Source organism: Dermochelys coriacea, chromosome 5 (assembly GCF_009764565.3).
Source record: "Dermochelys coriacea isolate rDerCor1 chromosome 5, rDerCor1.pri.v4, whole genome shotgun sequence".
NCBI lineage: Eukaryota > Metazoa > Chordata > Testudines > Dermochelyidae > Dermochelys > Dermochelys coriacea.
The window spans coordinates 62,996,615-63,011,897 of NC_050072.1; the positions used below are offsets into that span (position 1 = coordinate 62,996,615).

Below are 15,283 nucleotides of genomic sequence, written 5' to 3' on the forward strand. Positions count from 1 at the left end.
CGATAACTGTTGCTCCAGACCTTGAACCTTCTTTTCCAATATGGAGACCAGCTTGCACTTTGTACAGACAAAGTCGCTTCTGTCCTGTGGAAGAAAGACAAACATGGCACATCCAGTGCAGGTCACAACAGCTGAACGCTCCCCATCCATATTACCTTCCTTCTACGAGCTTCCTCAGGAGTTGTAGTAACTACTCAGAGAAGCCGGCAAGATGTAAGCCTCAGTGGGCTCTCCCTGGACAAACTTCCAGGCAAGTCCCTCTGTTAGCCTCTCTGCTGTTTGCTGCTCAGCTGGTTCACAACTGGCTGGCTTTTTATAACAGTCAGGCCCACTCAAGGCTCACCTGGAACAAAGCACTCTCAATTCACACCTTTCAAACCACCAATCAAGCACATGATCAAACTGTCCCCACAACAGACGCTCAGATACTCAGCAACACAGCCTCCTTAATGCAACCCTTAGCGTACCTCCTCTCAGGCAAACTCCCTCTGTTAGCCTTTCTGCTGTTCGCACTTAATGGAAAGTAGAAAACAAGTAAGAGCATGTGCAATACAAACAGAAGAACACTGGGTCTAAGGAGAACCCTGAGAGGCTGTGCAATACATCCAGGTCATATTTTAAAAAAAGGAAGCAAACTCGTTACGGTCTACTATAAAATATGTGAAGTCTGTAAAGATTCTGTCCAAAAACCAAGTCAGTGTCTTCTAAACATTTTTTTAAAATGCATGCTTATGAGCAATGTCAAGTTTTTTTCACATCAGAAGCTTTAGTCATAAAAGTCTATTGGAGTCAGCCTGCTACTGAACATCAGGACTAGACAGCTGGTAATGGGCAGTCTGAACACTGAGTTATAGTGTCTAAGGTGCTAGGCAAGAGAGCAAAGAAATCAAAATTGCACAGGTGGGACTGTTGCAGGTGGTTGGGTGAATACTTGAGTGGGACCAAGTTTAAAGGGTGATTTACTGATCTAAACAGCAGTTGTACAAAGGGCAAATTCTGGATGTGACCGATTGTACCAGAAAATTACTTGAGAGGCATATTTTATGTTTTTCAAGGGCAATTTCACCAGAGGGTTTTGATCATTTGACTCAAAGTATTACTAAAGGCTTTAGAATATTTCTTCAGGGATAACTGACTTTTAAGTGTTGGTAACTGGCTGAGATTTTTCTCTTGCTGGATAACAATTGCTAACATTGAAATAAGAAATCAGGACTATAGTAAATGGTATGACTTGCTAATCCTGTTTTACAAATGTGTATTTTTACAGACATGTTCAGAAGAGGACTTTACTTCTGGTAAATTTTGTTACAGCAAAAGTCAGGTGGTTAAGAATGCAGTGAGTACATATTGCTATCTGCTTTCTCTGTATTAGACTAGTGCAGAAAAAACTAATCAGTTGCATCCTTGTAATTTAACCATTAATGTAGATCACTATTGAGCAGATACTTCAGTATCTGCTTCGCTGACACTGTGGTTGTGCTGAAGTAGGATGTAGTAAGACTGTATATCTGCTTTTCACCTGTATCCCTTATAAAAATGGGATGTGTGTTTCATGAGGCAATCCCTGTGATGAAAAAAATACTGACTAAATAAACAACTGCAGATATTTAAACTTGTCGGGGGAAAAAAGGAAAACAGCGATGGCAAAGAAGTAAAGACAAGGATGAGAATGCAAAAGACCAACAAGGCTTTCTAATCAATTTAAAAGGATCCACTGAGCTCCACTGTCAAATATCGTCACATCAAATGACTTTAGCCTGGGCTTTGGAATGTGCGTGTAATAGAACATCATTATACATTATACATCATTATACAGCCTGACATGGCTGTGATCACTTGTGAAAGCAGGCTAGAAAATATCAACCACTTAAAAGGAAACTATCAGATTAGAGTGTGTGTGCGTGAGTGTGCACACATGTGAAAAAATGCCCTTACTTGTGTTTCTGATAGCATTTCAGGTGATTACAAATGCAAAAAAAAATTCCAATATATTTTTCACCATTTTTATTTGGAGTATTTTTTTAAAGATTTATCTTGACTGAGTCCGTTACCATTGGGTATGAGTATGAGGGAGTTGCTGTTTGTACCTTTCACTGCAGTTTTTCTTGGGAGTGGGTGAAGCACATCTTTGCTGAAATCAAGAGTAGACTTTGCATTCTCAGTGTGTTCCCAACATCATCCTTGATGGAGCAAATTGGCCTTTGAGCAGTGGATGCCGTTGGGCAGCCACATAAATGCAGTGCACCTGCTATAGAAGTGGTGGTGTTCCTCTTCAAGATCCATGTGAAACTTAGTGGCACCTGCAGCGGGCTCTGGGCCACCAGCTCTAGAGGGCGGACGATGTGGCTCTCAGTTTTTAACATGTTAGGTCAGATTCACTGATACACTGTGGCTACTCTGCTGCTTTGGCCAATTAATCCAGGTTTACAGCTGTTTTGCATCACCTTTGCGGTACAACGCAACTGAAGTGTACTGATGAATGTGGTCCAACAGCTGTTCCTCTGTTAGGCATAAAGCTTAGGTATAATTAGAAGAACAGAGTTTTCAACCTGACCTAGCACTGTTCTGTTGTGCCTACAGAACTAGTTGTCATCTTGGCAGCATTGGAGACCCAGTCTCTCCCAGGTTGATCTCTAGTACTAGTGCTTCTTGTGTAGAGACATTTGTTCAGCCTTTTAAATGGGCCATCAGGGAGCCTAGTGTTAAGGATGCAATGAATGAATCTGATTCATTCCTTGCTTACACTGGTTTTTGATTAAAGGAGTCACTCCTGATATACACCTGTGTAACAGAGAGGAGAATCAGTCTCACTGTATTTATCTTGAAATTAAATACATATTTGCCTGAAGACTGCTAAAATATTTGTCTTTTTTCCTTAAGATATTTTGTGCCTGTGGCTGTAATTTTAAAACAAATGACTAAGATCTTTTTTGACTTCAGAGTAGTGTTTGATAATATCTCTGAAAAGTGACAGGTAATGTCGGGTAAATAACTTTCTCTTTTTTGCATTTTTTTCAGCATAGCTATTATATTGATGAACACTTTGATATTGCGGAGATAATGAACACATGGACACTCCAGAAAGGAATTCCACTGATTATTGTCGAACAAAATCAGAAGAGAATTAAAATAAGACAAGAACGCTTCTTGAAAGGCATTTTCCCACATGATCCTCAATGGGCCTCAATGCAAATTGGGCAAGTGCAGGCACACGCTGATAGTGCTTGTAGAACTTGATTTACATATTTGAACTCCTATTGACATTGTGATGTTATTTTACTGTTCTCTTCTCCTTTTTAGCTTCCTCTGGCATGTTCCCTTGACGTACATCACAAGCCACTCCAAAAGTATTGGAAGACATTTACTGAAGAATCACTCAGGTATAGATTGACTTGTCAATGTCCTGTTTTGTGTTGTACACATACCTTCTTAATACTGTTCCTGCTTATACTGTAAACCCTTAATTCTTATTTAAAAAAACAAACAAACCCTGATCCCAGCATAGTTACAAATACAGGACCTTCCAGGAGCGTGGATCCCTGTTAATAGAAGTTGCTTGCATTTTCACATTGCTAGAAAATCTTTAATATGAAGATTTAAAAGGTTATTGTTTCTGCTTTTCTGTGTAGCCTCTCTTAAACATTTTAAAACTTATTTTTCCCTTTGGAAAACGTCTTGTTATAATTATTACTTTATTTACTATGTATCTATGAAAGGACCAAATTCTCTGTTCTTTAATCAAGCAGAACTTCCATTGAAGGCAATGGGGCACTGAGAACCTACAGTGTAAGAACTAATATTGGGAACTGAAGAGCATTGTGATGGTTGCCTACATTTTTGTTAATTGAAAATTTTGGTAGATCAGTTGGGAAAACTGCAGGGCTCCTTCATGGCCACGGTTTTAGAAGAGGCATAATTTTAGATTTTTTTTTTAAAGCAACAATGAAGATCTTAAAATTTCCAAACCTTCTGGTCTGCTAAACAGAATTCAAAATGGATGTGCTTACAGTTACTTTAAAATGTCAAGTGCCCCAGGATACAAAATTACCACCACAATAGTACAGTTTGTGAGAATTTCTAGGTCCCATTATACAATATCTTGATGATCTGGTAAATCTTTTCTATAGCTCACGAAAGCTTATGCTCAAATAAATTTGTTAGTCTCTAAGGTGCCACAAGTACTCTTTTTCTTTTGACTGAAAGTTGAAGTCCTTGATATTGTGGCTCCAATAAAGTGGTCAGGATTGGGGGCCAGAGCTGCTGCAGTGTGTAAGGGTTTCCGTGAGTGTGACCTTGGCTTCCAGCCAATCTACTTTAGGAGTAGATTCTGTGATCTATTTCATAAACCTCACCTCCTCATGTAAGAATATGGGGAAATATACATGAGGGGATTTCTTAGAGACTTCCTTCCCATGAGCCACATACCACAGGCTTTTGCGAAAAGAGCTGGAGATCTGGACAGACCACTTTGTATGATGGTTTAATTGCACCTTTACCAAAGGCACATCAATTAGTACATTTCAAATAGATGAGGGTTAGGTACTACTGAGATATGCTCAGTTTAAATGTTGCAGCACATCTTCAAAGTGAAGTATTTACAAGTTGGCACTGTCCTGAGGCGTGGCTCCTCTCTTGCCTTCTGCCCGCGGAAACTGTCTTCACCGGGTCCTTTTTTATTTAAGTTCCCTCCGCACTTTTCACAAGAATCCCTTCTATTCTAAACATTCTATTTAAAATGTTGACCTAGCATTTTAAATAGGGCCTGGTGGGAATAGAGTTCTCTTGACTCTGAACCTCTGTGTGGCTTGGCTCGGCTAACCCTGTTCCTTCCTCTCACCCTTGCACTTCCTTCCTGTGCCGCTTCTCATCAACCCTGGGCTCCTGGAGTAAATGGCTCCACCAGCCAGCCTGATTGACTAATTACCCCATAAGCTTTCTCTAGGGAACTAATTAATATCAGTGATCAGAGTGCAAGCTCACCTGTTTGCATCCTACACTCTGACACAGGCACTTAGAATAATCAAAGGCATTGAAGAACCAGCCAAGTGTAATATTTCCCACCAATCCACTTACTAATCAACATTGAGCTACATTTTTATTTTCTGCTTTATTTTTTCATATGAGTTACTATCAATGAAGCACTCAGGACCTGAAAGCTTGTTAACCAGTACAACCTCACTAGCAGTACAGGAATCTGAATTCATGGTGAAATGCAAGGGTCTACATCTGTCTCCAAGAATAGAGACTTAATTGGCTAAAATTTGCTATTAAAAGTTATAGAAAACATTTATGAAACAAGAAACATAACCTATGACTGTACACTAAAAATGTCTGGCTTTAAGATTTAATTGGCTCAACTATGTTTATGTTCTGGACACTTACTTATTAATTATTACCAATAAAAAGGGCTTGAGGATTAATACCATGGAATCTTTCCATAGATTTCAGATCACCTTTCTGAAGTTTAGATATCCTGGAAGTATTTATGGTCACATTAGAAAATGTCACTAAGAATGTTTAACTGTTTCAGTAACTTTTTTCTGCTCTCAGATACCATAGAACTGGAAGAAGATGTCAATTGGGTAAAATTCAATGTTGACATGAATGGCTATTACATTGTGCACTACGAGGGGAATGGATGGGACGCAATCATTGAACTGTTGAATCAGAACCACACCATCTTCAGCTACAAGGACAGAGCCAACCTGATCCACAATGCATTTCAGCTAGTCAGGTAATGGTTCTTTTTTTAAAAAAAAAATCTTATGGCACAATTTGCAGCTGTCAGGACTTTGCCTATGACTTCAAGGGCCAGATATTTTGAGAATCTCCCTCCCTGCAAGTTGAATTTTTCTGGGATGGATTTGTCTTCTTTGAGTTAAATTCCTTCATCACCTACCCTCTGATTGTTATTAATATAGCTGATCCCTTGCCTTTGATTGCACAAAATTAGTTAGATATTTAACAAAGCATACATCTACAGGATGGTGATGTCTCCACACAGAGCACCACTATTGTCTTCTTTTTCAAGTGAGATCTATGTAAATTTCTTTTTCTGTCTCCCACCCTCCCTCCTACCTCCTTCTAAAGGACTTTCCCTTTGGCTGTCTTGCATGGTGACATTAATTTAGCTGATATAAAATGGGGAAATGTCCTGAAAGAAACATTGGGAATGGGGATACTGTTAACCGATGTACAAAGAGGTAGGAGGTTCTGTCTCCTCCCTACTTGCACTGAAGTGATTTGCATCCCAGTAGGTGCCCTGAAGGAGTAGTCCCATGCTCCTCTGCCCACAGGAATTGCAGCAAAGAATGGCGGGATGTGCAAGCTGAGGGAGGCTTCTGGCACATTCATTCTTCATGCCCTTGCATAAGCATTAGTCATACCATGCTGGAAGAAAGGCCAGGGGCAATGGATGTCGTTAAATGAGGCCGCAACTTTATTCACTTAAAATGTCTGGGAGTACCTGGCAATACATTGTACAGTGCAGATCATCATTCTTTCTTTAATCGCTCCCACGTAATTCCCAATCTGGTCCCAGCTATCTTGCTGCTGGGACCCTGCCATGTTCCCCTCGTATGAGGATTAAGGGGGCTAAAAAAGGAGGGTGGTTGGCTCCTTACCATACTAGACATAGGAGCTGCAAATTTCCTTCCTCGGCTCCCTTAAGGATTTCTCTTAAATCCTTTTCCAATTCACTTTATCCAAGGACCGTATCCTTCCATAACAAGTACTTGCACTGGACGTCTGCCACAAGTTTTACATACTGTGTTGCAACATCATAACCTAACCCCCTGCCCCACCCCACCGGGTCCCAGACCCACTGTGGGGAAAGAAAACACTGCCCACTCCCTTCCCACCCTGGCCATTCTGGCAGTGAGGGAAAAATTCTTTCCCAGCCCCGAAGGAAATAGGGCAACTAGCATAATGCCCACAGTGGGTCATGAGGAAACCCTGTCCTTTTCAGATCCCACTGGTAGGAGGATGAGTGCTGCCAGCCCAACCCATGTGAAAGAGGGTTTCAGCTGTTGCACGGGTATAGATACTCCCCACTCTTCCAGTCAGCTGGAAGGGCAGTGCCCTCCTCTCCCAGGTCCAAACATTACTTGTTCTCTCTCCATCCATGCCTGGCTCCGTCCAGGTAAACAACCCCTAGACAAAGATCCACCACATACAGTTGCAATGAGTACAATGTAGCCCTTAGATCCCAAGGTCCTTGTGGCAGGAATACACCTGAGTGTGCTTTGTAAAGCACTCTGTACATCTGTTGCTCTTTAGGCAACAAATACTACTAATAACATTGCCACCCCTTTCATTCCCTTAGTATATCATTAGAAAAACATTAACTTATTCCAAACAACCTCTTTCTCAGTGCAGGAAGGTTATCACTGGATAGAGCTCTTGATCTGACGCAATATCTCCAACATGAATCCAGTAACATAGTACTTCTGCAAGGCCTGGGTTACCTGGCAGCAATCTATCGCATGATGGAGAGAAGAAATATTTCTGATGTCACAGAAAGTCTCAAGGTTCACTGTTAAGAATATAACCATGTAGTTTTATTCATGTATTTGTTTATTAACTTTAATCTGTATTTGTTTTGATGATACTTCTTGGTGACACTGAAGAGTTGAAAGATGGATACCACCACCTTTGTAACTAGAACAGCTGTTTCCTGTTAATATAACTATGTATATTTTGATACACTTATGAAATATGGAAACACTGCTCTTAATGCAGAGTTTACTGCTTTTATTAGAACTTTGGAATATGCTCAGGATGGCAGATTTCATTGCTTGTCAATGAACTGTGCCATGTTTTCTGTGCAGCGGTACATCCTGCAGCATTTTAAGCTGGTGATTGACAGGCAGACCTGGAGTGATGAGGGCTCCATCTCTGATAGAATGCTACGTTCTGCTCTCCTCGAGCTTGCATGTGACCTGCAATATCCTCCCTGTGTCCAGAAGGCAAATGAGCTTTTCAGCAAGTGGATGGGATCAGGTGGAAATTTAACGTAAATAATTTGTATTCTTCCTAATGTTCTTTTTTGCTTAGATTTCTTTTACCGTACTTTTGGGTTGTTCTCCAACATAAGATTTGGAAAAAAAGCAATTATTGTAAACTAAATAGGAAACTCTTGTTTCCTGAAATGAAACCATAACAGAAAATCTTATGTTCTAGAGTAAAGGTGTTATATACATCATATTGTTATGTAATGCACGCTTACTCATTATGCCTGTCTGTCCCTGTTGACTGACTGGACCATACACACAGGTCTAGGAGTCTGTACTGCCTTTGAGCTAACAGACCAGTTTCTTTGCTCAGGCAGTAGCTCACAGTTTTAGATCCAGAGGTTCTGGTCTCAGTTCCCCATTGTTGACAACTCAACCAGGGGCGTTATATTACAGTAGCGTAAAATCCCTTTCTGGCTAAGGACTCTTTAACTGTTTGATATTTTCTTCCCACTTCATTATTATTATTAGTAGTAGTATTTTATTTATTATCTGTTTCTAGTACCACTCACGATGTGCAAATTGCTGTAGAAACATAAAGGAAAGTAGAGTCCCTGTTTTGAAAAAATTGACCCACTCTGGCCCTGATCCTGCATTGGGATCTACAAGTGCAGATCCATGCAAAATTCCATTGATTTCAAATGGACTCCATAGAGGAGAAGGGTCTGTGTCAGTATAGTCCATTGTAAGATCCGGGCCTGCTTTTTCTGTCATTAAAAACCCTACTTCACAAATCTGAATAAAACTGTATTTCTTATATTCTTGATTATTTAGTAACATTCCTTCTGATGTCCTGGAGACTGTATATTCTGTTGGATCTAAAACAGCTGATGGCTGGAATTTTCTTTTGGAGAGATATAAAGTGTCCATGTCTGGTGCTGAACAGAGAAAGATCTGTTCAGCTTTGGCAAGCTGTAAAGATGATGCAAAACTAACAAGGTAGGAACTGTAATATAGGGGTGATTGTTTTATTCACATACTCTTCTTTCAATGTATAGTTAAATTGGTGCTCATGAGTCTCAAAATGAGTTAGTCAAAGGCTACTCATATGAAAGTTGTAACTCCTTGACACACATTTTTACTTGTTTTTTTATGTATATACCTTGATTTTTGAGCATGACAGAGAGGAAGCAGAGAGGAAAAGTGAGTGAGGTAATATTTTTTTATTGAATCAACTTCTGTCAGTGAAAGTGTTGGTCCACTAAAAGATATTATCTTGCCCACCTTATCTCTCTAATATCCTGGGACCAACATGGCTACAACACCACTGCAAACAACAATAGAGGACTCATGATACGCTAAATCTGTTAGGAAGATAATAGCAGCCATTTGTCCTTAAATGAATCCCGTATGAAAAGTCACAAACTGGATATATGTCTTTTTTACCTCCCTATATACCTGATCTTCATCATGATAATATGACAGTTAAGAGAATGAACAGGAGGAATCAATCTTCATCTGGCCTATTATTCTGAGCCACTGGTCCAAGGGAATAAGTGTTCAAAGCTGGTGTCGGGTTGTAGGGAGCCAGTAACTATGCACACCTGAAGCATTTCATAATGCTTAAGATAAAACGGAAAAGAGAAGTTACACAAAACAATTTCCTGTAAGTGCAAATAACCAAGAACTACTTTTTTTTTTTTTAATCCTAGCTGAGATCACATTAAAGTCCTGATCTTTCAAAACTTGCTAGCATGTATCCATATATAAATATATAACCTAGCCTTTTCTTGGTTTCCTGGGGATGTTTTTTGATGCTTTAGGTTGCTGGAGCTTGCAATGGAGGGACATATAATCAAGACTCAAGACCTGTCATCAGTTATCTATAGTGTCAGCACAAATCCAATTGGACAACATCTTGCATGGAAGTTTGTAAAGAAAAATTGGAGCAAACTGCTAGAAAAGTTAGTATTTGTAATTGACAAAAACTGATTTGTTTTTATTGGAAACTGCATGTTTAGGCCATAGGATGGAGAGTCAAGAGTGATAGATTCTAGTCTCAGCTCTGCTGCTGACTCAGTGTATTACATTGGGCAAGGAACTTCACTGCCCTGTGACTCAGTTTCTCCTTTGAAAAAAGAGGCTAATACTTAACCACCTTTGCACAGTGCTTTGAGATCTCTGAATGGAAAGTGCTATATAAATGCTGACTATCTCTGTTATATTAAATTTTAACTTCTGAATTTTTTTCTTGATTTTGAAAAATTCTATAATAAAGATGAGCAACCATCTGTAACTCTTCTTAACGAGTTTTCAATCTCAGGATCACTGATACTGGGTAGAGAAGAACTATAGTAAACTCAGGGACCCATGAGATGAAAAGTTGTTTTAATCCTGCATTGTAGAGAGACTATTCCAGAAAGTATGAGGGAACAATAAAAAAAAGCTACTGAGGCAGTGAATGCACACTGTCAGCTAGAGAGCAGGTATTTAGGGGCAGTCCTGCCTGCCTCTTCTTCCCACTGGCTGGAGAACCATGACTAAACAAGAACCTCTTCAGAGGTGGTGTCATTAGAATATGCAAGTGAGTGCATTGGGTTCAGCCTTGAGCTGGGAGAAATTTTTTGGACAAAACTTCTTTTGGGTGAAAAATGCAGATTTGGCAACCCCAAAACTTTGAATTCTTGTTAGTTTTGCAGAATAGTTTTGAAGTAGTAGAATCCCAACCAAACAAAAATTTTAGGAAAAAAAAATGAAACTTCTTGTTTCGAGATTTGTGAAACAAAATGTTTGGATTTTTGGTTTTTGGTTTGGGTTTTTGGTTTTGGATTTTGAAACAACTTTTTGTTCAGAAATGTCCTCTTTAATTTTTTTATTTATTTATTTTTTAAATGTCACCAAAAGTCTCTCAATCAAAACAAAGTATTTTGTTTTGAGTCCAGTTTTGTTTTGAGTCCAATTCAACTCAAATAATTCTTTTCAACTTTTTGATTCACCAAAAGTTTAAAAAAAATTTTGGTTTGACCCAAAACAAATTTAAAAAAAAATATTTATTCATAGATACTAAGGTCAGAAGGGACCATTCTGATCATCTAGTCTGACCTCCTGCACAATTCAGGCCACAGAATCTCACCCACCCACTCCTACAAAAAACCTCACCTATGTCTGAGTTATTGAAGTCCTTAAATCATGGTTTAAAGACTTCAAGGAGCAGAGAAGACTCCCTCAAGTCACCCATGCCCCATGCTACAGAAGAAGACGAAAAACCTCCAGGGCCTCTCCAATCTGCCCTGGAGGAAAATTCCTTCCTGACCCCAAATATTGCGATCAGCTAAACTCTGAGCATATGGGCAAGATTCACCAGCCAGATACTACAGAAAATTCTTTCCTGGGTAACTCAGATCCCACTCATCTAATATCCCATCTCAGGGGATTAGGCCTATTTACCCTGAATATTTAAAGATCAATTAACTACCAAAATCACATTATCCCATCATACCATCTCCTCCATGAACTTATTGAGTAGAATCTTAAAGCCAGATAGATCTTTTGCCCCCACTGCTTCCCTTGGAAGGCTATTCCAAAACTTCACTCCTCTGATGGTTAGAAACCTTCATCTAATTTCAAGTCTAAACTTCCTGGTGGCCAGTTTATACCTATTTGTTCTTTTGTCCACATTGGTACTGAGTTTAAATAATTCCTCTCCCTCTCCGGTATTTATCCCTCTGATATATTTATAGAGAGCAATCATAGCTCCCCTCAACCTTCTTTTAGTTAGGCTAAACAAGCCAAGCTCCTTGAGTCTCCTTTCATAAGACAAGTTTTCCATTCCTCGGATCATCCTAGTAGCCTTTCTCTGTACCTGCTCCAGTTTGAATTCATCCTTTTTAAACATGGGAGACCAGAACTGCACACAGTATTCTAGGTGAGGTCTCACTAGTGCCTTGTATAACGGTACTAAAACCTCCTTATCCCTACTGGAAATACCTCTCCTGATGCATCCCAAAACCGCATTAGCTTTTTTCACAGCCATATCACATTGGCAGCTCATAGTCATCCTATGATCAACCAATACTCCAAGGTCCTTCTCCTCCTCCGTTACTTCTAACTGATGCGCCCCCAGCTTATAACTAAAATTCTTGTTATTAATCCCTAAATGCATAACCTTACACTTCTGTCTATTAAATTTCATCCTATTACTATTACTCCAGTTTACAAGGTCATCCAGATTCTCCTGTATAATATCCCGATCCTTCTCTGAATTGGCAATACCTCCCAGCTTTGTATCATCTGCAGACTTTATTAGCACACTCCCACTTTTTGGGCCGAGGTCAGTAATAAAAAGATTGGTCCCAGAACTGATCCCTGAGGAACTCCACTAGTAACCTCCCTCCAGCCTGACAGTTCGTCTTTCAGTAGGACCCGTTGTAGTCTCCCCTTTAACCAATTCCTTATCCACCTTTTGATGTTCATATTGATCCCCATCTTTTCCAATTTAACTAATAATTCCCCATGTGGCATGGTATCAAACGCCTTACTGAAATCTAGGTACATTGGATCCACTGCGTTTCCTTTGTCTAAAAAATCTTTTACTTTCTCAAAAAAGGAGATCAGGTTGATTTGGCACGATCTACCTTTTGTAAAACCATATTTTGTCCCATTTACCATTGACTTCAATGTCCATAACTATTTTCTCCTTCAGAATTTTTTCCAGGATCTTGCATACTACAGATGTCAAATTAACAGGCCTGTAGTTACCCGGATCACTTTTTTTCCCTTTCTTAAAAATAGGAACTATATTAGCAATTCTCCAATCATACGGTACTACTCCTGAGTTTACAGATTCATTAAAAATTCTTGCTAATGGGCTTGCAATTTCAGGTGCCAATTCCTTTAATATTCTTGGATGAAGATTATCTGGGCCCCCCGATTTAGTCCCATTAAGCTGTTTGAGTTTCGCTTCTACCTCAGATATGGTAATATCTACCTCCATATCCTCATTCCCATTTGTCATGCTACTATTATCCCTAAGATCCTCTTTAGCCTTATTAAAGACTGAGGCAAAGTATTTGCTTAGATATTGGGCCATGCCTAGATTATCCTTAACCTCCACTCCATCCTCAGTGTTTAGCGGCCCCACTTCTTCAGTTATTCACACATCTCTAGTCCAGATGCATAGCTGTGTAAGTGGTTCCTGTATTCCAATGTGCAAGTGGGTTTGGGTCGAGGTTGAGCATGGGAAGGGGGCTCTGGATGTGTGACTGTGAGAGTCCACTTGCTATCCCTCTCCACTGATGAATGGGAGGTAGGGGCACAGCAACTTTTTGACTAGCCCTGATGCTAAGGCAATAGCTGCAGAAAAGTACTGCTACCACTCCAAGGCCTGGAAAGAAGACTGTGGAAAGCTCCTAACAGCAGAAGCACAGAAACTTTTATAATGGGGTTTTATAGGAAAGATAGAAAATAATAAGTACATTCTCCCACAGGGAGTAAGCACTCAGCACTTCTAGCCCTTGATAGCCCAAGGCACAAGAGACCAAGAATAGAAATTGAACCTGTCTCTTCTGTGGCAATGAAGAGTAATATTTACAGGCCTCTAGCCTGAACTGATATTAATGTTTATTGCAATAGATCACATTTATTGCTACTAACATTTTACATGGAGATACATTTATAAGGTCTGTAATTTTCTCTTCTTTTCCTCAGATTTCCTCTGGGGTCCTTCTCAATCAGAACAATTATAATTGGAGTGACAGCACAGTTTTCTTCAAAACAAGAGCTGGAAGAGGTTAGTCTGAGGACAGAAGTAAAGCAGGTGTCATCTGCATTCTCATTGCTACTTAAATCATTGTCCTTCGTGCTGCATTTTGAGTTTTTGGATTTTTACTATGTGTCAGCACGCTCTACTTAGTGTAAAGCCTCACAAGGCTGAATTTGTGACAGAGGCAGGGTACTTTTGGTTCCAAGAACAATAAGGGGCTAGCTCTAGCTTCCCTGTGGATGCTGAGGGAAGAGCTATAAGAAGGGCTTGTGGGAAGAGAAGACTGTGTGCCCAAGTGAACCCCAGGTTGAGTAAACTTATTAGGCTTGTTTTGCTTACTGAAATCGTTTTTTAAATTATGCCATTTACACCTGCTGATCAGAACTGCTTTATTTCTGCTCAGTCACCCCACGAGTCTACAGTATATTTCATGGGTAATGTGTAAATGTTACTGTTCAACTATATAAATTCTATTCCAATCCAAGACCTGCCCCTATACCATAGCCTCTAAAACGATCTCTGAGAGTTAGATTTTGTTTTGCGAGTCAGTGGGAATTGCAGGTACTTGGCACTTCACAAGATTAAGCCCTAAAGGAATAATCTCCAACACCATGCAAATAGTTTTAGAATTTGTCTAGAGCTAGACATCCCACATTCATTTTGGCCTGATCCTGCACCTTTGAAATCAATGGGAACAGTGTTGGGTCCTGAATGTGGATTTCCATCATGTGAAATGTTCAAGTGTAATGTGGCTCTTTATGTTCTGTACTGAGGCATAGCTTTTGGCGTGATCTCCAGCACTACACTCGGCACTAGGCCCCAGGAGGTTCCTCTTTCCCTTCACCCCATCCCTCCAAAATATGGCTTTTGGCAAACACTGCAGAGAAGAACCAGCCAGAGACTCTAGCCAGTAGGACCAGCTACAGACGTAGCCAGAGCAGGAACCTTGGGACATTCAGAGACCTTTCTACACTTTTTATTGCATTTCCTCTGCTCCCGTACTGATTGGCTGTTTGCTCCAACCCTGTCCCTCCTTCTTCACCTCAGCTTCACTCCATAGCTGCCTTTCTTACCCTCTTGTCTCCTGCCCAGTCCTCACTTCCCTTCCCTTTTCTTTCCATTTAGCTTATCCCCTCTTACCTAAATCCATCCCCCAAAAAATCATGTCACTAACATAAAGTTTGCTGCCATCACATTGTTTGCTCTGCTTGTGTGTTCTAACCCTCTTTCTGCCCTGTGCCTGTCTTGTCTATTTAGATTTTAAACTTTTTGGGGCATGGACTATCTGCTACTCTGTTTGTGCAGTGCCTAGCACAATGGGGACCCATTCTCCATTGGTCCTTAACAATGCTTATTATGCTAGTGCTTGTTAATAATTTAAGTGTGTCTCAGAGAAAACACAATGTAAATTGAGGTTATGGTCCAGGGTAGTAACACTATACACTGAATCATGCTAGAGCTCTTTTTTAGGCTGTACACTCTTGGGACCGGGATTTATCACTTAGTTTTCTGTAAGTAGTGTGCCTATGTAAGCCACTGGTTAGTGTATGTTACGGGTTCTCCCGTGTGC

The 15,283-nt window shown here is 40.1% G+C and overlaps 1 protein-coding gene across 4 annotated transcripts in view; it reads left to right on the plus strand.

Annotated features, from left to right (window-relative positions):
- The window catches only part of LOC119855863 (endoplasmic reticulum aminopeptidase 2-like), a 47,916-nt gene that overhangs the window by 30,038 nt on the left and 2,595 nt on the right, over positions 1-15,283 (plus strand). For all 4 annotated transcript variants that reach the window (XM_043515353.1, XM_038402709.2, XM_038402712.2 and 1 more), the window contains 9 exons: positions 1,268-1,336; positions 3,019-3,197; positions 3,301-3,380; positions 5,551-5,734; positions 7,373-7,529; positions 7,830-8,014; positions 8,787-8,951; positions 9,776-9,916; positions 13,659-13,740. In XM_043515353.1, coding sequence (XP_043371288.1) covers positions 1,268-1,336; positions 3,019-3,197; positions 3,301-3,380; positions 5,551-5,734; positions 7,373-7,529; positions 7,830-8,014; positions 8,787-8,951; positions 9,776-9,916; positions 13,659-13,740 — 1,242 coding nt within the window. The remainder of the gene's footprint in view (positions 1-1,267; positions 1,337-3,018; positions 3,198-3,300; positions 3,381-5,550; positions 5,735-7,372; positions 7,530-7,829; positions 8,015-8,786; positions 8,952-9,775; positions 9,917-13,658; positions 13,741-15,283) is intronic.